The sequence below is a fragment of the Gymnogyps californianus genome, chromosome 11, assembly GCF_018139145.2.
Source record: "Gymnogyps californianus isolate 813 chromosome 11, ASM1813914v2, whole genome shotgun sequence".
NCBI classification, from domain to species: Eukaryota; Metazoa; Chordata; class Aves; order Accipitriformes; family Cathartidae; genus Gymnogyps; species Gymnogyps californianus.
The window spans coordinates 16,540,363-16,564,018 of record NC_059481.1 but is presented as its reverse complement, the minus strand read 5'-3'; the positions used below and the strand labels follow the sequence as shown (position 1 = coordinate 16,564,018).

General features: G+C 40.7%; 1 protein-coding gene across 1 annotated transcript in view; it reads left to right on the top strand.

Annotated features, from left to right (window-relative positions):
* AGBL1 (AGBL carboxypeptidase 1) overlaps nt 1–23,656 on the top strand; it is a 278,022-nt gene that overhangs the window by 60,838 nt on the left and 193,528 nt on the right. The window contains exons 16-17 of the mRNA XM_050903524.1: nt 7,300–7,444; nt 10,884–11,031. Coding sequence (XP_050759481.1) covers nt 7,300–7,444; nt 10,884–11,031 — 293 coding nt within the window. The remainder of the gene's footprint in view (nt 1–7,299; nt 7,445–10,883; nt 11,032–23,656) is intronic.

Below are 23,656 nucleotides of genomic sequence, written 5' to 3'. Positions count from 1 at the left end.
CCTTGTCCTGATAGCAGAAACAGTAGGGATTAGCCTTACTCACTGTCCTACGGGAACTTTTGTCTTTCTACTGGGGCCAGGCAACAGTGGTGTAAAGGAGTTCTGATAAGCTCAGTGCTGATATTTGTGCAAGTTCCCTGTTTCAGGCTCTTTCTGCAGTGTGTCAGAGCCTCAGAAGAAAAACACTAGATCAGTCTCATCTTTAACTTGTGTCTGAGCAGGAGCTTGACTCACGTGAGAAATATTCGCAGTCAGGTATCTCATTTCCATGCAGAAAACTGATCCCTGATTCGTTCTGGTTATTACAGTCAAAGGAGACAAGTGCAGAGCTTGGGGTTTCAGTAGGTTGAATGAACGCTGTTTTATTTTCTCAAGGCTTCCAAAATGTTATCCACAACATTTATTAATTATTTTAAAGATGACGATTGAAAGGGTTTTCAGGACTAGGATAATTGTTACATTTTGGATTAGAAAATCTGTGCAGAGTTGAAGGCTGGGGGACAGAATAGAACAAGTAGGAAAATTACAGGTGTGAGTAAATGTATTTGGTTGAGTGCCTGAGTGGGATGTCTGGGAATGATGTAGCCTGGGATGGTGCAAGCAGGAAGAGGAGCCCTGCACTGGAAAAAAGAGGTCACATGTTGAGGATGAACTGGTACAGCATTATGGGTGAAGTTCACATACTTTGTAATCAAATACTGCAGCATTTGGTGTTAATTAACTATTTTATGCTGGCCTTACCTGTCATGACCTGAAAGCTGGGGCTGAGAATGCCTGAGTAACAAGTTTTCCCATTTTTTTCTGTTCTTCTAATTATTCTTTCTATCATGATTCCTACTCACCAATTTGCATTGCCAAAATGCCTCGGTGTCTCAGGACTCTGAGTGCTGCATTTAGCCACTGTATAAACAAACCAAAAGTCTGGTCCTTGCCCCTAATACCTTGCAGTTGAAGCACAGGGCTTGGGCTATCCAATGACTGCAGACAGGCAGGGAAATACAAGAAAACAGAAAGGTGTTAACACAATTAACAATAATGGTAATTGTCTGGCATGGTAAGTAGTGGTCTCAGGACAGAGCTGAACATTTCTGATGTTCTAAATGGTACTTCTTCCTTCATGAACTCATGTGATGAGGCTGATTTTAGAAACTGATGTGAAACAATAGGCTTTCTCTTTGTAAGAAATTGTATTTGTGTTGTAGTTCACAATTTTGCTGTTAGGTTCAGAAGTGGCTATGTTCACAAGTGGATTTGGTGAGACAACCCAAACAATGACAGTGGGCTGCCTTCCAGAAGTAGCAGAGCCTCACGTTTGTGTTGACAGAAAAAATTCCAAGTCGTCCCAAATCTCTGTTGTAATCTCTTTTCTTTCTTTTTTTTTTTGGGTGGGGGGTGGGCTGAATGCTCAAATTATCCTCTCTCAACTTGGCATCCTGTCTGTAGCAATTTGAGAAGCTATTTTATTTTATTTTATTTTGTTCCAAGTACTCTTCACTAACCTTTTTTCACCTAACCTTTTCTACCTCAAGAGCTAACGTACTGTGGTGCAGTGGCTTCCCTTTGCATGCCTGTAACCTCTGGCTTCCATGAGTATGGGCTTCTGGTTGGGCAAACTTTACACGCTGATTACCATAACAGTGGCTTCTCATGTCATTAACAAGGCAGTTATTGTGCAGTGATTAAACAGCAGCTGACTTCTCAGATTAAGCCATGATTGTACAATTAAGCTTGTAATCAGATTCTTGTTCAGAATGTGAGAGAATGGAGTTTTATTGATTTAGAATAGTCTGTGTTTTCTAACTGTACATTGAATTATATGTCAACATATTCATCTAGGATAACTACTTGTTGTCTGTCTCATTTACTGTTTATTCCAGGTTTACACATGGTTTTGTATTTACAAGAATGCGCATACACACACATATATGCACTTTCACCTCTACTTGAAACCCTAATCTTTTTATTTCAGTGATTATAAAAGAGGTTCCCGTCATGAGAAGTTGTAGGTAGGAGGGAATGTGAAGAAAGTATGTTTGGGGTTGCTCAGACTTTGGCTCAGAATAGGAGGAGATGGGATTGCTATAGTGATATCATGCTGCCTGTGTTTTGGGGAAAGAGCTCACTTCATTTCCATTCACCCTGGTCACGGGTATCTTAGAGTGGGACTGGCACATTTTGAAGGGAACCTCATCTAATTACTTCTACCAGGAGTTATTCCTAAATATGGGAAAAGAGGGATATACTTACAAAAATAAGGAGGAACTCAAAGATGCCCTTAATTGCTTTTGCAGCAGGGCTCTTATTGAGAGCAACCTCTGAGCCGAAGGACAGTGGGAGGAAAGGCACATTCGCAAGATGTCTGGGTGATGCACGTTGGCTGATCTCTGCTGACATTCATCTTCACTGAAGATGGGATAGTTCACTCATAAAGATGAATGTTGTGGCACAGCTCTGTCATTGCGTACCTTTCCCATATGTCTCACGAGAGTTTTTATGTTACGGAGAATATTAGCAGTGCTCTTGTCAAAAGGAAGCTGAGTGACACTTTTGCTCTATTTTATTGCCTCTCTGTGAAGTGACAGGATACACCCATGATAAACAGAGTTGCAGTTACTATAAGATCACCTAATTCACTTGCTGTCTTGGCAGCTTTTATGCACTGAATAATATTCCTTTCCAGCAAATTATTTAAGGAACAGTGGCAGCATGCTGAATTGGTGACAATGTGCTTGTGCCTTTGGTTTCATGGTTCATTCTAAGCACATTATCTAACCTCCAGCTTTTTCAGACAATAGTCAGTTCACAGATAGTAATGAGGTACATGGAGTGTTTTGTTCTCACATCACCACTAAAGACTTGGCTGTTTGGTGATCGTAGCGGTGTCAGAACTAGGTCTTCTCTTTTCAGCATCTTTATAATCACATTAGATGAAATCATCATCATAGCATTTGCAGGCCACCTCTCAGTTCTAATGATACCTACAAGAGAGGGCTGAGACACCAGTCTCGGTCTGAGAGCACCTGACCTTTACAATACGACTGAAGGCTTTAACAGCAAGATGGCTGTGGGAATATTCTGCTTCAACTGGGATTCTGCCTGCAATCTTGACAATAAAGATGCCTTAACATGGATTTGGCCCTTGAAAAGGAAGTTGTGTTGTGCATTTTCCAGTTTCCAATGTGGCAGACCCCAAAATAACAGCTATGCCCTGTAAATTGTTAAATACTACTTTTTTTTTTTTTTTTTTGTGGTATGAACCAGGATGTTACTAAAGCATATTGCACTTAGCAGCCACACTTAGAGATGTAAGAAGGTCAGGGCATGTAAAATGAGGACAACAGACTCCAGGTGGTAGAAGGATTTTGGACAAAGGGGCTGCATCAGCAGATTAGAAGTAATAAATAGTTTACTTTCCATTTGGACTCTGTTTTGAAATGGCCTAGGAATCTAGGCTATCGATATCTTCTTTGGCCATTGTAGTCTAAGCTGATACAGTGCCCTATTCCATCACCAACCAGTGCTTTTTACTATACTAAATGCTGCAGACAAGAAGTCTAAAGAAGAGATGACCAAGAGATGTTGTTCTTGTATCGCTTGGTGCTTTTGAATTCCTGAGTTACAATCCAGCTCCTTTACCGACCTGCCTGTATCTTTGGCCAAGCCGCTTCACCTGTCTGTGTCTCAGTTTCCCTGTCTATAAAGGATGGAAAATTAGAGTCACTTATCTGCCACCCAAAGAATGGGAATAGATAAATGGGAAGCAAGTTATAATTAGATAATGCTTGCAAAGGTCTTTCAAGCTCAAAAAATTATCGTGCAGAGTAAGTGATAAGTAGTATTATAATTATTATTAATTAACTTTCCATCACAGCTATGCTAGAAATAAACTACCTGTACATTATTTCTGAAGAACAGCAAGCAAAATGATTTCACTATTACAAAGTGACTGAAAGGCACAGTAGATACAGCTTGCATGCTGATTAAAAAAACTCACACTTTGGTCTCTTATTTTCTTTCCAATAATCAGCGTATTAGTTTCAAGAGAGCATGTGAGACTTTGAACATTTTTTGAAAGAGAACATGAATAAGGTAGTGAGGACCAGATGTTGCTAGGGTCTTTTTTTTTCCTTCCCTTTTCCTTGCTTGTTAATTTGGGCTTCATGCTGGTATAGTAGTCTTGTGATGAAAAAGGGGTGAGGAAGAAAAACTATCAGCCTGGTGGAGGAACAAGGAGGCAATAGAGCCATCTTGGGGTGACAGCAGTAGAAGGAGAGGGATGCAAAGAGGAAAAATGCTATTTTTTAGGTTTCTTTTTAAAAGATTCAGAGCCACTGCATTGTATGATGGATTGTGAGGAGACCAGATTATATGCAGTAAGAATACATGATTGTTTACACTGCTTACACACAGGTGTTTTTTTTTTTAAAGCATGAGTGAAGAATAATGAAGCCTCACAAAGCCACCTGTAAGCTTCCTGTTACTACCAGATAGTTCGCTATAGATTGAAGCAGGTGTCAAGAAGTGATTCAAAAGTCTGGAAATGTCTGTTCTGGGCGGGTAGTTTGCTGGAACAGCAGAGGTGCTCAGAACAAGAATGAAATGTGGTGATAAGCAGTGCAGTGAGAACGCTGTGCATCAGTACCCTCAGGATCATGCGATCTGAGCACCATCAGGAGTAAGGACCATTGACTACCAGCATAGCATCAAGGTCAGATGTGTCCGGTGCTGCAAAACCTCTGGGTTAAGTGGCCATTTTAGACAGGAGAGACATTTTTGGCTGCAGAATTACAGACTATAGAGGGAGAAACCTTTACTGGAGCATTAGGGACAGGTAGGAATAATGTGTATGTAAGATATTTAGGCAGTATCTGCCTGCAAAGACATGCTTCCTCCCACACCTCTAACTACAAATGTGAATTTGGAGGGGAGGACTCAGAAGATCTCAGCACTTTGTGACAGTTCTTTATGAATAAGGTCATCTAACCTTCCAGGTGACACTGAATATAATAGAGGCTATGGAGCTGAGTACTTTCCTTATGGACTGTACAAGAAATGGTTCTTAATTATCTTTCACTGTCAAAATCAAGAGGAACTAGATTAAATGTCATTGTTCTGGCCTAAAAAAAAAAAGATTCAAATCCTGGATCCACTGAGATACATATATAATAGCTAAGTAAATGTTTCTGTGTTTGTGGGTTCATTGCATTTTTTTTTCCTCTGAGTCTCTTTGTCCAATATTAAGGTGGTTTACTTGCAAAAGAAATGTTGGGGTGAAGGGTTCAGCTGAGAATAAAACCATAGGCTTTTCAGTTTGCTACTGTGACTTGGTGTTCCTGTACTATCTATTGATCCAGTCAGTATCACTCACCCCACATGTTCCTAACTATTAAATTCAGGTGAAAACCCAGTAGCATTGTATTGTGTCTTCCTTATGAAAAAGAGCTGATTATTTTGGAGAATTTGACAAGAATAATTATCTTTTCTCTCCACCCTTTTGAATAAAAATGAACAGCAGTAAAATAAACTAGCATTGTAAATTTCAGGAACTGAAATTGCATCTTTTGGTTGCCTCTTCTATTTTGCATTTTAATGCAACATTGATGATAACATTTGTCAAAGAAACCTCACAGTCCTTCAGAATCAGAAGGTTTGGCAACAGCATAATTGGTGCAATGTGGGAAAAATATTGTTCGAAATGTACTTATGGATGCAATTTGCTGTGAGGCTTCTCCCTAAAGTGCACGAATTGCCTCCTCATCTCTGCTGAAAGAAAACTTTCTTACTCAGCCTAAAGTCATCTCTTTATCAGAGTAAGTCTCTGGCAAGAGATCTGGTCCTGGAACTAGATTGAGAAGCTCACTTTAAGATTTTGTAGTTTTAATGAAGGGAGTGCCAAGGGCCTGAGTACACTAGTAGACCCTGATGACCTTGACCAGCCTCACCCAGGGCCTCTGCCCATGGGCCCAGGAGCTCTAGCTGAGCTCCGTCCTGGCCATTCAGTCCCGGTCTGAGCTCTTGTGTAGTGAGGCTCCAGCTCAGTCACTGCTGTGTCTGTGCTTTGCTATCAACTCTGGTGATCTGGGTCCTGACCCATGGGCTGATCTCCTGGCTTGCCCCAGACCTGCCTGATCACCACAAATTTCTCTGATGATCTGGTCGTGTGGTTGAACCTGTCTGCCATCCCTGGGCATGCCCTGCTCAGATGCTGTGGGAGGGGACCCTGGCTGGCAAGGCTCCTGGCCCGCTGGCTTCCATATCAAGCTCAGCTTCCCATCTTTTGGGGAGCAACTGGTCCTCGCTGCTCCCTGACAGGGAAAGGCTCAAGTCTTTGAAAAGGAGGGATCCAAAAGAGGATTTTTTGGGTATCTCACAACCTGAAAATCTGTATGAGGTCACTTCTCTGTGTGCAGTCTACTCAAACCTACTCTGCTCTTCCTACTCAGCGAAGAGCCCTTGATAATATTTGAAATATTTTTATGTATGTACTATTTTTTTTTTAATGTCTGGAATATCCCTTTTCTTCCTGTGGTGGAACTGGAACAGAATGGTTGGTTTGGTAGGGTATTCATATTTTCTAAATCTTCAGGCTTTCACAGAATATTTTCACATGGCATTGTTCAGGGCTGTGAATAGGTACCTGCATCTCTGAGCAAGATAATTTGGATGTCGGAAGCAATACAGCAGTGTTAGCTGAATGCATTAGTTTAAATGTGTGGACTGTGTTATATGAACTAGTATTAGCTTGCTTCTTTCTTATTTGCACCTTCACAAAATGAAACAAACTGTTCTTTTCCTGTGAGAGGGCTCCCATCCATCACCAGCACGTGGCTAGCCGCGACTGACTGTGCCCAGTGCTGCCACACGCAGTTCTGCCTCTTAACTCCCTGCTGGTCTTTGTGTACTGCGTGAATCCCAAGACACCCTTGAACCTGGTGTACCGCCTTGGTCAGTGGTACTGACCATCGTAATCCTGTTTGCATCTCTGTCTAGCGGAGCCATGGTTTCTCTAATCTTCCTTCTTTCCTACAGCCTGTAGGTGCATTGCTGTGTTACTGGATGTTGTTTAGCACTGTGTTACATTTTTGTACCTGTTCATTGCTGGGATTGGATTGATTGTACTTGCATGGGGCCCTCCCAGTCCTGATACAATGACTGGTTGAGTTTGGAGCCCATCTACAGCATGAGATGAAAGCTCATTCAGGGTGGACGCTTCTCTGAATGCTTAGTTCTCTCATGGCTGCTCCAAATGTGCATATAGAAGTGAAAACCATCCACTCCTCCCCCTTTCTCTTCTTCCAGAAACCACTACCACTGCAGTGCAGCTGCAGGAGGAGGCATGAGAGGAGAATTCTACTACACACTCACCTTCAGCATCAAGTTCCCTCACAAAGATGATGTCTGCTACCTGGCCTACCATTACCCCTATACCTACTCTACAATGATGGTAATACTGATATGTCCACCTAGATAAGCTAATGGGCCTGACAGGTTGGAGCTGCTTGGATACGTGTAGATTTTGAGATAGCGTAGAGGACTGTTTTCATAGGCAGTTAATGATCACGATGCTGTCGTTGCCTTGTTTGCAACTGCAGCCCCTGCCAGCTCTGAAATCCAGAATGCTGTAGGAGAAAAGAAATTTCTGTATGGCGTAAGCTGGGGTACAAACCATTAGTGGTTATATCAGTCATAACGCAACCAAAGATGTCTCCATTTCCTTAGGGTTGCAGGATCCTCCTCCTGAAGGGGTGGGAAGCAGGGGGCTAAAGCTAATGGCAACTCAGAAGTGAAAGCTCTCTTTCTGACAGGGTAATAGCTCAGCTTTCAGAGCTGCGCTCAGCAATAGCACAGCGTTGGACCTCATTTGAATGTTTTGTCAGCTGTTTCCTCTGTGCTAGTTGGAGTGTCAGTAGGCATTTGTGACACCCTCACCAGTGCTGTCGGTACAGAAACTAAAAGAATACAAGTCTAAGGCGTAAATTGTATTATTGAGTTGTACCAAGTTTTCCTCCTGGGGAAGGATTTGTTTTCTGCAGCCTTTTCTGGCCAGGCGTGGATGATAAGGGAATTTTCTGGGAAATGCATCCAATGTGCTTTCTCTATGATTGATATAGGAGAGCCCAAGGTCTGAAAGGAAGGTACGATAAAAGAAGGGAAATGAATAGTTCTGGGAGTAGCTTTGCTTTGTTGCTAAAGATGAGAAAGATGTTACTGAAAATGAAGACACGCAGTTCCAGTAGATCAGTTCTCCTTCCTTCTCCTGTCAATTTCCATTGTCAGCCCTTTTTCTTCTGCGCAATAAATGCTTGTGTGGGTTGGTGAAGTTTAGGCTTACTCTATTTTTTTCTAATGGTATCAGTTTGCCATTACCAGATATGAAAGACTATGCTTTCAAGGAAGACAATGTCCTCTCCCACTTACTAGCCATGCTGCTTGGCATGGCAGCATAGTTAGGCTTAGATTAATTCCCACTCAAACAACAGTCTCTTGTCAACTGCTTTGCATCCTGTTATAGATGTTCAAAGAAACTGCTTCCGATATCTGGGAGAGGGCCAGTCAAGCCTTCACAGTCCAAAATATGCCTGCCAGCTCACTTCTCATTCGGCTTATGGGTACCAGTTACTCCTCAAAATCAATGCAGTAGTGGGGTTTGACCTATAGCCTTGAAGGCATGTATATACTACAGTCTGCAGGGGAAAAGACAAGTGCAATACTGAAGAATGGGGTGGACTTATTCACCACCGTACTTTATTACTGAAATGCAGTGCCTCATCATTATTTTACTGTTATTGATTTCTATCTTCTGCTGGCACAAAAGCATGAGAGACTTGGAGAGTTTGTATGCTCTGGGAATCCCTGAATATCTCACCTGCTCCTGAATGAATAGAATGGAGATGAAAAAGATGTTATTCCTAGACTTTCAGGGCCAAGTCTTGAAGTATTTCACTGCCTTTTCAAATAAAATGCTTATTGAAGTTAAAGGGAATTTTGCCCCAGGAAAAGTTTAAATGAACTCAGACTCAGTAAGGATCATAAAGTTTGGTAAATGGGAAGTATGGATAGAAAAGATTGATAGATTGTCATGTCCAGCTTTTTAGCCAAAGCAAAATTGTTGCCTCTAATAATTCTAAAAGGCTTCTTTGCTTGGACTAATTTAAGATGTTGAGTGATGCAATTTACACATTTCCATGTTACTTTAATTTCCACAGTAAATAAACTAAATCAAGTTTGTGCACCAGTAGATTTCATTTCAAAGCATTTGTCCACTGGTGAAGTATGTTGGTTTTACATATCAGTAATAAATTAAAAGTGATTCCGAACCCAAGGGCTCAATTAAATACATAGTGCTTTGGGGAAGAAGATAATCTTGTATATGGAGTTAGTAATTTGAAAACGTTTTTAAATATCATATATATTTAATAGTTACAGGCATATTTACAGGAAATACACATTGCAGAATCCTGTTTGAACTGAATGCACTCTGCAGTTCATTACTTTTTGTCCATTAGTAATTACATTTATTTTATGAACAGTAATTTATCTATTTTTACATCACAGTGTTAATTGTTTGGATATCTAGCTGAAATCTCTGTGGCAGCTATACCCAATTAAGTTTCACTGGGTACCAGGAACATAAGTAAATGAGTATATTGAGTTCTCTGTATCTATGTGAGATCGTTAGATGTGTCTAATAATTGAATTTACTTTATAAAGCAGTATGTTAATTGTTTTATGACATAGATGACTGTAAATTTCAGTTCTGTGTTTGCATTCAAATGGATACTGGGAAAGCAGTCTGAAAGATGGCAAGCTCCAAGGTTTGAGGAACAGGAACGTCTTGCCCCATAAACATTGGTTAAAATTTAGCCCTGACTTGTAAAAACAAAAAGTTACCATGTAAGGGTTGTTCAGTGAATTGGTGTGTTTTAGTTAAAGTACCATTAGGACAAGTGCGCATACTGTACTATACCTATTTCTACCAATCGAGAGATAACTGGCGTTTCACAACACTTAGCAACACCCTGAGATGGGATTGCTTACGCTAATCTTGCCACTTGTAATTACAATGTAAACAGAGAACTACACATCATCTGGTGTGTGGGTGACAAGCGGCTATGTGTCTAATGAGGCGATCAGAATTTGTTCAAAAAGTCATTTTTTTAAGCTGCCAATTCTTTTTCTCAAATTTCTCAAGAAGCTGTTGGACTTAAGAATTGTTTAACTGCCATAAACTTTGTGGGGGTGGGGGGGGAGAAAAATCTCCTTTTTAAATAACTTCTTGGAAAGACGCTCTTTAAATTTCCCACTACTGATTGTACAAAATGTTGTTTCGATGTAAACTTTTGGCTGCTTCTGGTGTGGAGTTGTTCCCGAGTTTCACTGGCATGTGCTTGACAGCTAAGCAGTCAGTTCTATAAAAGCTCAAAAATGATGAGTTTTCTCACATTTTTACACAGTCCCTATTAAAATATAAGGAGTAGGCAGTTCTCTTTTGGACTTTGTGTATGCATAGAAATTCATTTACGCTAATAAGAAAAGCACCTAGGAACTGTTCTGGTAAAATCATAGAATAGTTTGGGTTGGAAGGGACCTTTAAAGGCCGTCTAGTCCAACCCCCTGCAATGAGCAGGGACATCTTCAACTAGGTCATGATATAAGAGTAAATAGTCCTGTGCACCTTCAGTGAACTGGCATGTATTCTGAATGGCTTGCACATATTTGTGGGATGTAAAAGGTGATGATATTAACCGGCAGAAGAGAGAAGCTGGGAAGTTAGCAAGAAATGAAATTAGTACCAATAATAACAACACACAGCTAGTAGAATAAAATCAGATTTTATAGACCGTGAACTCATTTATAAATCTGCTTCCTTGCTTCTTTCTCAGTCCCATCTTGATATCCTGGAACAAAATAGGAACCCCAAGAAGGTTTACTGGAGGCAGCAGACACTCTGCCAGACGCTAGGAGGAAATCTATGCCCACTGCTCACAATCACTGCCATGCCAGAATCTAGAGACGACTTGGAGCAATTCTGTAAGTAGCCAAATGAAGTATTAAAAGAGATGCTGGTGAGTTGTGGTCATGTCAGCAGTGGCAGTGACAACCTGTTTTGTGAATATGTTGATTTTCTTGCCTTTCTCGTTTTGGAAAAAGAAATCTAAATATGAGGAATAGCCAATTACAATGCTTTTTTAAAATTACAGATTTACATGGAGGAGGGAGGAGATCTGACACCATTTTTTACTTCAAATTTTTCTTTAATGATCTGAAACAATTACAAAGTTCAACATCAAATATCTCCAACAGCAAGAAACTGTGTTCAAGTAACCAATTCAACAAGAAATTTGATTTTTTTGTGTGTGTGATGTTCCATATTGAAATGATTTATGTATTTTGAGGTCTCAAAGTTGGGGGGGGGGAAAAAAAAGTAGTACAAGATCACTCTTTCCCAGCTGTGGACAGCAATTGAAGTGTTCTGGTGAAATTCCAGCTCCTCCAACGTGCCTGGTAGATCCATCTGGACACAATACAGCTCCTTCCATTCTGTCTGAGTCCTAACTGATGGTGTACTATCTAATGGTAAATATTATAACTGCCATATTATATCCAGAGGTGGTTATTTTTCATTGTGAAAGTCAAAGATTTAGACCTTCAGTGGCCTTGATTAACAAGATTAAGATATGCAAGTTTCTGTAATCAACAGCAAGTGATAAGAAGATTCTGGTTAGCATCACGTTGGGTTAGCTTTGATTTGAGAGCCTAAATGACTATCTACTTATATGTAGGTTGACTTTTTTTCTTGAGTCAGTAACAAGACATAAATTGATTTTTTTATCTCTGTTCTTCACACATCTATAACACAGGTTGAGAACTTAGAGGGAGTGTGGAAATTTAAATTGTCTTAAGATCTTTTTAGATGTTAAGAAAACATATATCATTGTCCCACTGAGATATTAGGCTAGAAGTATCCAAAGGGATTCTGTGATATGAACCACGTTTCTTGTTGCAGAATTCTCCTTTCAGGGATATGTGGTGATACGTGACTAGGACTCCTCGTAATGTCCATGCTACATGCATAAACTAAAAGGAAGCTCAAATATCAGAGTTGGTGAAAATTATTGCTATAATTGCTATAACCTCGTTCAGGTTTAGAGCACAGTGACTGCAGTTATGCTGACATTACAGTGTAATCATCCTGAGCTCATACCTTTTTATTATAATAATTTTATTATAAACCAAGCATTTACCCTGAATTAGCAAATTTCTGAACATGAACGTGCTTTTCTAGATTGAAATCTTAAAGGAAAATTGCCAAGTACAGGCTACAAAGAGATAATTCCTGCCCTTAAGCACTTTTGTTCCATGATAGTGATGATATAGAACAGAAAACCCGCGGGTGGGAGTTGTGGTGGGGGAGGCTGGTTATATAAAGAAGTCTTTGGCACGCTGCAGATGACCACCTGGTTAGATGTTAGCTGTTGATAGCAATTTTTAAACCTCATGGCAGAAGGTCTTAATAGGGCAAATGAAAGAAAGTAAGTTGGAATATTTTATTTGAGGATTGGAACCATCCAGAAGAGACATGCAGTGAACAAGTTTTTCTGCCCAAGTAAGTATTCCTTTCCAATGAAGGTACAAAGCAAAAGCTAAGCTAATGTTTGGATTTATCAAAGCAAGGACATGTCAGTCACATGATGAGTGAATGTGCTAAACACTTAAGCGCCTTTGGCTTTGAAAGGACTTTCTGAAAGGTGTGTTTTGTCATAGGAAAGCAAAAAAACAATTTAAAAATCTCCAGCATTTTTGTAAAATAGCATTCTTACTTTCTGACCAACCCCATAACATGCTCAGGTCTGCAGTCATGCAGATACAGTGATCAGGATTAAAAAATCTGGAAGAAAATCACAGGTCTGTACCAGTGGAACTAAAGCAGGAATAGTTAAGAATGTTTTCACCTCTGGCACCAGAGACAAGAGGGAAACATAATTGCATATGCTAATAATATGCTAGACTTTATTCCGTCTACAGTCCTTGGGGCTAGCCCTGAACTGAGACCTTGTTGTGCCAGGTGTGGTACAGCATGGGAGAACGGATGGCCTCTGTGTATGCAGGACTTAGAGCCTATATTCAAGACAATTGAGAGACACAGATGCTGAAATGAGGAACATGAGGAAACGACAAGACAGTACTGACCAGCGCAATAATACCCCAAGAGTCACGCTGCTTTTAGGGAGTATCATGATATAAATGTGACAATATTAGGAGGCATTGCCATTTTCTGGAGCACTGTGTTTTCAGAGTATATCAGAATGCATCTTGCAGTGTTGAAAGACAGTCTGGCAGGTTTTCAAAAGTCATTAACCTGTCTGTGAAGACAAGGCTTGGCTTACTTATTCAGCACAGATTTGCTGAAAGATTCAGAAAGGATCTATGAACAGTTTGGACAGATACTTGTTTCGAATGCTTCAGGCTGTTGTAATATTCAGCATCTGGGTTCAAATCCCAATTATGTGCCAGAAGTTCTCTTTATTTTTGAGAGAATGAAATATCCCCTGGTTTGTAATATTACATGAATTCAGTGGGAGCTTGTAGTTATGACTGAAATGCCATTAAATCATGTGCCACTAAACAACTCTTCCTCTGAAGCTTTGCAATGCAATAAAATTGAGGACTTCCTAGATCTATCCATGAACCAATTGAACTCAATCAAAACAGAACATGTAGAAAACCCAGTTGTCTGAACTGAAATAGAAATTGTTTGGGAGAAAGACAGTGGCAAGGCAAGGCAACACAGTTTCTCTCAAAGTTTCCAAGACTATGGAAGTAAACGCCGATACTCTTAGGTGATGAAAATATTTGTTGTTTTATCAAGCGGAAGAACAGCAAGGCAGCACACCATGTTTTATGCTGTGGGGATGCCCCTAGGCAAATCTGAGTAATCACGTATGCGCTTATTTTGTTTAAGCGGCTTGGATAATTATGGCTTTTGGGGACACGGCCTAATTTGTGCTGCTTTGTGTGGCTTTGATCAGCAGTTACTTCTCAATTTCCTCGTCTTGTATGACATGCCCTTCTCTCTGTGAAGTAGTTTGGCTGATGGAAGGACCTACTTGTCAATATTTTCCACGCTAAAAACATAGCTCAAAAGCAACAACTTAGAGCTAAATATGAAGGGACCAAAGGTTGGAGGTTTTCCCAGTAATAACTCCCATTGGTTTGTAGTCTCCATGCATATGTATTTCAGCTTGAGAAGTGATGTGGAGCTCCAGCACTGGGAAACTTGGCACATGGGTAATGAATAAAAATTGATAGCCCTTGTTCTTTCCTTCGGGTTCTGGCCAATTCATAATTTTCAAGAGTTATAGTCATTTTGCTTTCCTATCAAATTTGTTATTTCTCCTTTGTGCATTTGTTAATCTGTACCTTGAGAGATTCTTTTCAATAACGCCAGTGGCACAGGTAAAACACAAAGCTTGCCAGGACTTCCTAGCTGTTGCACATGATCATACTGAAATACCCTAAATCCTTCTCTGGTATAGATACATGGGGAGTAGGAAACATCACTGATGAAGAGGCATTGGGTGGGTGAGAAGTGTTGGGAGGACAGCATGATCAACCCAGGAGTGCAGTGGGAAGGAGTTATTGCGGTACTGGAGGTGCTGATAGAGTGGGAGCGGAACTAGGGACAATGAGGGCATGGCATCCTCTGTGTCAGCTCTGCTTTATTTTCTTTGCCCAACTCTTTCAGATTGGTCTTGTCAGGCTTTTGATTAATGTGGCCCTAGGATGGTTAAATTTGTCTGAGTTAAATTTATTAACGTGCGCCTTGTTAATAGGAAGCACAAGCCATGCATGCTCGCAGGCACTGCACATTCACTGCATACTGAAGGGAAGAAAAATGGGCTGCTGTTTTCCTTCATTATGCTTTGTTTACGTGAGGCTTTGATATTCACTTTAGACTCCTTTCTCCTTCCTCTCTTTCTGTCTCCCCTTTGTGTGATGGTGGTGTACTGAATAATTTTTATTAAATGCTCAGTTCTGAAATTGATAGGAACGAAAAAAGAAGCGAGCCAGGAACTCTTTGGCTCCCTGTGCTTTGCATCTTGGTCATGCAAAAGCTCAGTTACAAACAGCACAACTTCCATTCACGCTTGATCAATGTCTGTGGGTGCCTGAAGACTGCAACAGAAAGTCCGAGGCTGGTCAGTGGTCCCTGCTGAGCTTTGCAGCTCCATAGACTTGTACAAATAGAAACTGGGAGGGTCTCTGTTGTTGTTTTTTGTTGCTGTTTTATTTTAAATTTGCCTTTCCTGCTGTCATATGAAGACTGAGCATCCAGCAAGTAGGGATGTCTTTGCTACTCATTCTAACTGCAATATCCCCCATAGTCATGTGATAAAGACAAAGCCATTAGTTTCCCATTCTGTGTGTGGGAAGCACCAATGATGAGACAAAGGGACTGTTTTTTGTCTCCTCCGTTATCTGTCTTTACCATATTCCTTCTTACAAAGAGTTAGACTGCAGATTTGACCTTCCATATTATGCACAGAGCTTTTCCTCAGAAGACTGTAGCTCTTCTCAGAATTAACTCCCCCATCCCCTCTGCAGGGTGGGGTGGGACAGTCATTGTTTATGGTATCACAAAGAAAGTAATTGCAAAGCTCTCTTCATGGCTGGTTGTACTGTTGTGATTTCCATTAATAATACTGATTATGCAGTGTGTTATGAGTATTTCCCCCACTTGACACACCTGATGGGTGTTCTTTTAGCAGTGTGTAGCATTATAGAGCTGAACTGTGGGGCTTAAAGTTAAACCTCAATGTCCTAGCTAATTAGCAGCAGTGGTGAGGGAAATTAAACAAAGTATGACACTAGCAAATGGGTTTACATCTGTAACAGCTGTCACTTTGAGTTGCTCTTCTGTCATCACATGTCCTCTTTATGCAAGGCTGGTGAAACCATTGTGAATATTATCATGAAGAGATAATGACACCTGCTTATCTTACATGTCTTTGGGAGTTGAAACACATTTTCTGTCTGAGTCTAAACATGTTTCTGAAGATGGAAAGAGTAACATTTTGGGGACAGGTATGGCAGGATGCCTGTGCCCTTTGAATCTGCAGATGCTCCTAGAATGAGGGATAAAGTGAGACTAATGAGGTGTGTTTACTTGGTCTCATCTTAAGCCTACAGAATCAAAAAGGCATAGTTGCTGGGAGAAATACTCTAACATTTCTCAATTTGCTTGTATAAGCTATTTAGATGGTTGTTTTGCAACTTTGATCTTTTTTCAGAAAGAAACAAGCCTTTTACCTTTAAATATAATTTGCAGCAAAGAGCAATTCCTGAGCAAATAATGGCAGAGGATGTGAATTGCAGAGGCCACTTATGCAGGATACTGGAAAATAATGATCATGTGGAAAATGTACACAGTTTAATTAAGCACATTGATTAAATCAATATGATTCAAACAGCTTAGTGCTCCAATCAGCTTAATCTCATTAAATGTAATTCAAGCCTCGATAATTGATTAATAATGCATTATAGTTTATGAATTATTGACTCCAAGTTATTATAACTGTGCCTGCTCCCTGCGTGGCAACCAGTGTTGCATGTTAATTATGAAAGGCTCAAGCTCTCTTCTCTTGAATAACTTTTTCAAAGCTGGAGATGACATATCCCCCAGTGAAACAGGGATCAAATTAGATCAATGCCTTATTGGAGTTAGGCTGCTCCAAAGGAAAATGCACTCTTTAAAGGAAGCTCTCATCTAATAATGTTGAAATAGGGAGGTAGGATGACCTGCTTTGATTGGTAATGATCTTTCAAGCAGGCAGAAGAAGTGCCTGTAGCAATTCAGCTGGAGTGCTAACCTGGCATTGTGCTCGTTGGAAACAGTTCACAACAGCAAGCGCATCTGTTGTTCTTCTAGTGTCATTGCATGCTATACCTCCTCTAGCACACATGCACACAGTATAGCCAATGCTGCTGAACCCTTAGGTCATGTTTGTGTGCCAAATATAGAGCAATCCAGTTCCCCACATTTGTCTGAATGCTGAGTGGTTTCTGTGAAAAGGACCGATAGACTTTTATAGTGGCATTTCTACATGGCAAGTGTCATACAAGAAGGAACCATTGCTACTGTTGATGAAAGTCTCAGAAGAGAAACCAAGAATTGAAGGAAGCCTCTGCTCCTCAGGTGGCCCCCCTATTAGACTGCGTTTCCACTGAATGTGAACAGAGGATGTTCTCTCAGATTGTTTTTCTAGCAAACTAGGTACTTAACGTGGTCCAAATTGCAATCTCATGCAGAAAGAGTCCACTAGCATTACGTTTTCTTAAAATATTCCATTTACAGAACCTGTTCTGCCTTTTCCTTTCATCTCTTCTCTATCTCTACTCATTTGTGATTATAGTTAAAAGTGAACAGATTTTAGTGTATATAGAAATTGAATGAGATGATGATTATAGCAAACTGTGGAGAAAAACATTTTTTGCTTTGTTCTTTCATCTGCAATAGTGAGTTTTGTATCTGTGTATTCCCTTGAATTGAAGATTTGCTCCTAATTTGCAGGGGTGCCAGGCAGAGGTGCTGGTTCCTCTCTTGCTTTGTAACAAACACTTCGTTTTTGGTGACAGGAAGTCAGCTGTTGTGAAAACTGTGATCCTGTTTTAATGCAGTAAAGAAAGGCTGAATAAAATTGTCATTTATTCTACAGTGCCAAATAATTACAGGATTGAGAATATGATTTTTTTTCTGTTTGAATAGGCAGTTTATCGAGCATCTGAAGCCAAAGCAATGATCTCCAGATAAGCGACACTGATGGTTTATGCTCTAAATTTCTCAAGATTGTCTTTCAAACATCTCTTCTCTCTTTTCTTTCTGATATCCCAGTCGCAACAATGTGACAGCCCATTGCAAAAAGAGCAGACAAATTCCTGCAAAACGATGTTCCTGTTTGAGTATCCAGTCTACTGCTATAAAGGTGGAAGCTGGTTGAATGGAACATGAAATTTGTGGCTGTCTGCAGACTGAGGACAGTATTTTTCAACTGCTCTTTGAATCCCAGCATTTGGTGGAACTGACTCAGCCAGCACAGCTTTGACACTACGGTCAGCCTTCTGTGAGTTTGGCAAAATGCGTATTAATATATTGAATCCAATTAGTCAAGGCAGCAAGCAATGCACAGAAAACACTGAACAAGGATGCTACAAATGGGCCTTGAAGCATAGGCAACCACAGTGTTTTTTGCAAAGGGAGAAAGTAAATGTTAGGGTAATCTCTCTTTCTCTCCCACCCTTTGCCTTATGTAGCACGCTAGCAGAACAGCCATCATCTTGAATAGGCAGTTTGAATAGCAGAGTGGCTGCTCTTCATTCACCTGTAGTTTTCTGCATTTTTGTTTTTTTTTAAATAACATTCCTTCTGAAATTTGGAAATTTGTTCTAAGCCCTCCTTTTCTTAGGAGATAGTGCTACAGAATTTTCTGCTGTTTCTTTGGCACTTGTTCCGTTACTTTTCCTTCTTTGAATTATAACAGTCTTTGTCCCGAGAGACTTGTAACCTTTGCATGTCCTTTCCAGAGAAGAAATATTCTGATTAACAGCAGCAGTATTTGGAGCCTAAGTTAGCAATGTCGTCTTGGTTGGTATGGACTTGGGCTAGAACATCAGTAGTGCTTAGCGCTGGCTACGCTCCAGTCTTCCAGAATATCAGAGCCTTTTCTGATACACTAATGAATGAAACATCTTGAAAATCTGAACCAGCATGTATCTCAGTCATAATTATTTTCATTTGTGATTGGTTTGTCAAGTGCCTCAGAAGTGCCTTCTCACAGGAGCGTGGTACTACTTGTACTTTTGTTATAAGGCATTGAAAATTATGAATGAAACTGAAAACAGTTTGGTCATATGTATTTCTTATATTGCTTTGGAAATAGCTGGCTGCTTGGAACATGCCTGTCTTACAACACCCCAGTGCCCTGGCCTCATTGCAGTGGAGCTATAAGCTTCCGTAGGAGCGATAGGTAGCCCAAATTCTTGCCTTAACAGAACGGGGAAAAAAATTAATCTTTTCTCCCTTAGGTGGAAACAATTCGGGAAAAACCTGCAGATGCTGTGCTTTCAATGGCCAGCCTGTGTATCTGGTAGAGGTATTGAAATACAGCCCAGCAGAGCCCGCAGGCAGCTGTTACTCCCTCAAATGGTGAACAAGCATTGAACTGCTACTAGGTTTCTGTTATCAACTTCAAATCATGGCATGAAACCCCCCCCCGTATTTCAGTGAGCTGCACATTTCTCATGGCTGCCCATAAATTCCAGTCACACACAGTCCCGTGGGGCATACGCTAAAAGGTCAATGTGGTACTGTATAAATTAGCCAGAGAAGCATTTGAATTGAGTTAAATCTATTCTCAATGTGACAGAGATGGGCTCTGTGAGGGAGGACATAATTTTAGGGTCAGATTGACTGCAGAGACTGAATGTCGTTATGAGCAATATGCTTACTAAGGGGTGAAGAGTTAATGCTTGTGCCTCAAGGTAAAAGCAGAGGTCAGGAAGGGGTTTCTTCCAGCTGGTCACAATGTTGCCCAATTGGTCATGTGTCTTAGTGCACAGGTTACTGCTGTTCACAGGTTACAAGGTCTGGAGCGCCTGCTGATGCAGGGTATAAAGTGGTTTGGCCTGAAGGTAGTTGGGTTTGCCCCTCAACACCTGTGTTATATCAGTTGCTTCTGGTTGGTAGAGCTGAAGTTGTGGATGGTGTGGCAGTCTGGATCAGCCTCGCTCCTTGAATAAAAGGCCAATAAGAAGGTCTCCATGGCCACTGGGTTAGAAACCTGCTGTAAGGTAAGAAATTGGAGTTTTATAACAGTAGAGGTGTTGCTTGTGTGTGATTTTTTAAAAAAATTTTTCCCGTCTTTGCCATATCTGCTCTCTGTAAGGCAACTAAGCAATACTCCTCTAAGAAGAGATGAGCTGCTGGGCTGTCCCAGTGACCAGTTGTCCTCCTTTCTGTTTGGTTGTACCTCCTCATTGATAACTACTAGGCAAGCTGTGGTCAGGGAGTAAGGGGCAGGACAGCTGGCAGGTTGGCCTTGTGAAAGAGTAATCTGTAGCTGGAAAGCTCACAGAGCATAGCACAGCACATGTAGCAGCTGCTGTCAGGCCCAAACAATTGCACTTGCTGGCACAGAGAGCAGTTTTTGTCTCCAGTTCAGTATTTTTTCCTTTCTGGAACAGAAAGGCTGTGCTGATGCACAGACTGAGCTAGACACACATTGCTTTCTGATGCCTGACGATGTCATGGGAACAAACTATTTTTTGACTCGTACTGGATAGCAAGACTGGGCAGAGTAGGCAAAAAGTGGGCTCTGCCACTCTTCTAGCAAACCATTGCTTTTAGTTTGGGAACTGAACTTGGGGACAGTTTAGGGGAAGATGGTCAAGTCTTGCACCGATTGTGTTAAAGAATTGCTAGGCTGTGACAGAAACCAGAGCGCATCCTGCTAACAGGGAAGCCTGGTACTCTTAGGTGTTTTTTCATGATCCTGTGAATCTTGCCTTTGTCACTCTAACAATAGGCTTCTGCTATGCACAGGCAAACCCTTCCTCAACCATACAGAATTAACAGACTGTTGGGAAACAGTGTGGGTGGTATTATAACTTTCATGTTGTTTTCACCTTTATCCTTCTAAATTGAGAAGTTTCTTGCTGCTTTTAAATCTTGGCTGACTGGTTTGGAGAGACACTCTATTGCGGCTCACTTTAAAATAGAAAAGTCATTCACCTGATACCTCAAGGCTTTGAAAACTTTCTGGAAAACAACGATCCAATTTCTGGATTTAATGTTCCAAGCTACGCATTTTTGTCTGATAAAGGCTGACCTAGCTAGTCATGTATTACAAATGATCAGAGTTGTTTGGATTGTATGGAACAGCTTTACTGCATGTTTGCCAGAGCTGCAAGCAGATAGTCTGTTCAGCTACTCTGCCCACATCTGTGTGAGGGGGTCTACACTCATGTGAAACGTAGCAAATAGTATTTCTCTGTGCTGATCCTAATACTAATCTACCTGAGAGCATTAGTAAGTGAGGAGGCATTTTTGCAATACACTGTGTGCATTTGTTTTTCTCCTGGTTTTGTATCTGTAATTCTGAACACCTGCTATTTCTAATTTCCACCTGTAAGTTGATTTTGCTGGGAAAGTCTATGCAGATTTCTGCCTGACCTGTTTAACTGAGTTTAATTTCTGTAATTGGAGAACAGGATCCATTGCTGTGACTGATGCAGCCAATCTTATACCAGTAAAATAAGTACAGCAATATATTGAAACTGGTAGTTTGCAGACACCACAGGCTGACACTTCTTGTTGCTTATAACTGACAGATTCTAGAAACAAGTATTTGTGGTTAATGGGCTGCAATTATACAGCAATACTAAAATGAAATAGGACTAAAAATACCCCATAATGATTTTTCAAATGCTGTTCTGTTAATGAGAGGATTTGTCCATCTCTACATCAAAGAGCAACTTGTTAGCTCTCTGAGCTTGCCCACCTGTTTCTAATGCAGAAATAGAAATTGCTAATAAACAAGCGGAGACAGCTGCTATGTTCAGACTGCAAATGTGCTGATAAGATCAACTAGTTGACGAGTGACATGCTAGATACTGCAAAGTGCACCAGTGTTCACAGAGAGCTAAACTTGGACTTCTGCATCATTTCAGGGCATTTATCATGTGGCTGTTGGATATCAGTTTCTAGCTGACAGAAAAATAGGTGCATCGAGTCTCTTTCATTCGAGGTCACTCTGGGTTTTCTCTGATTTCTCCTGCTTCATTTTGATATATGATTTCAAAGAATTAGGTAGGAGAAGGAACAGTACTAGTCAGTGTATCTTTTCTGTTTTCTGGCCTTCTGAATGGGGCGGGGGGGGGGGGGGGGGGGGGAGGGAGTAGCATTTTGAAGTCACCAGCTACCCATTACATCCGTAAACAGGCCTCCTAATGAATTGCTTTGCTGGTTTTGTCAGGGCAGTTTTTCTTAAGGCATGTGGCATCTTAGAGAAGTTCCATGCCTTTTCTCCCTGCTCTGTCTTACCTTTATGTTAATGAACTTTGCATAATCGAATCAGGCCCCAGAACCAACAGGACTTGTTCCAGATCTTAACTCTGTTTCCCAAAGAAGGCGTTTTTTCAGTAACACTCAGAAAATGATATCTATCAAATCACCAGTGCATTTAGAATTTAATTTGCTCTATCAATTGCAATTGTCGTGCTACTTAGCTGTGGGGGAAAAAAAATGTAATTTTCCTTGCCACTTTGTAATTCTTTTTACAAGATGTTCTCTTCTTTCTTCATTGAATTTGTTTAACGAACTGTTTTGAAGATTTTTCTGGCTTAGCCTGGGTGCTGCTTCTGTGTCTTTGAAATAGATGAGGTTAAATAAAATAGGCTGAAACTTTTATTAAAACGTGACGGGGGCAGAGGTGATAAGTACGAGTGAATGAAGAAGTCAGAATGGGATTGGAGGTATGTCTTGACCCATAGATAAGGAAGGACTTGTGGATGACTTGGGGAAAACATTAAAAGGCATTATGGAGTTTTTTTGAGTCTCCCAAATATTCTAGACTTTTATATTCTTTTATTTTTATTTTTTCAAGAAAACGAGAGAGACCTACTACAACATCCCATTTCCTTTCCTCATTCTTCCCTTGCTGCTTTCACATCATCTTTCACTTTCTCCCCACATCTGAAAGCATGACGTAATAGTGATGGATGCAGGAATATCATAGCACTCTGCAAATGTGTGTGTATGTGCTAATTTTAGGAAGGGTGGGTGGGTCTCAGAATGAAAATGATAGCTGTGTTGTAGCCTCATGGTATAGGACAATTAACATGAGAGAGGGCTCTATGGATGATATTTAAGTGCAGGATTCAATTTATTTTCATGGCTAATGAAAAGAGGAGGAAGGGCTTTGAAGTAATGGATTATGTAGAAATTCACTTCTTGGGTGAATGTGGGTGGCGCAGGATACTTCATGACTGGGGCTTGGGAAATGGATGTTGAGCTTCCAACTCTGTGACTGATTTGTATTTTATCCTTGGGCAACTTACTCGATCTTTCTGCAAATCCCTGCTTTCTTAACTTGGAACACCCTTGAAACATGTAATCTTCAGTCTGTGTACTGTTTCAAGAGAAGATGAGTGAGATAGAATTTATTATTGTTGGCATCAGAGTGACTTTGACAGGTCTCCCAAAGGATGTTTAGGTCCCAATGTGAGCACCTAACAGAAGGCTGTACCTAGTGATTGCAGTGGAGCTGAAGAAAAGAGGTAGACGGATAGGAGGGCAGAAAGTCCTTAAATTCCTTGTGGGTCAGGCTGTACCTGCCAGAAATGCAAATGCAGGGAGGCTTTTATTGTAAAAATGAGGCTACAGTGGCTAACGCAGCAGAAACTATCTGTGACTTGGTTCTTCCTTTGTGCTTCCTGTGCTGGAGGAATTTCTGAAAAATGATGTTGTCTTATTTTTTGTAGTGGTCCCTGCCCATGTAGCCTGGTGTAAAAGGTGCAGCCAGAGCCGAGGTCATTGCTTCCCCTTCCTGACCAGCAGTGGACAGGGTAGGCTCTAACAAGATTAGTGTCTCAGCTGCTT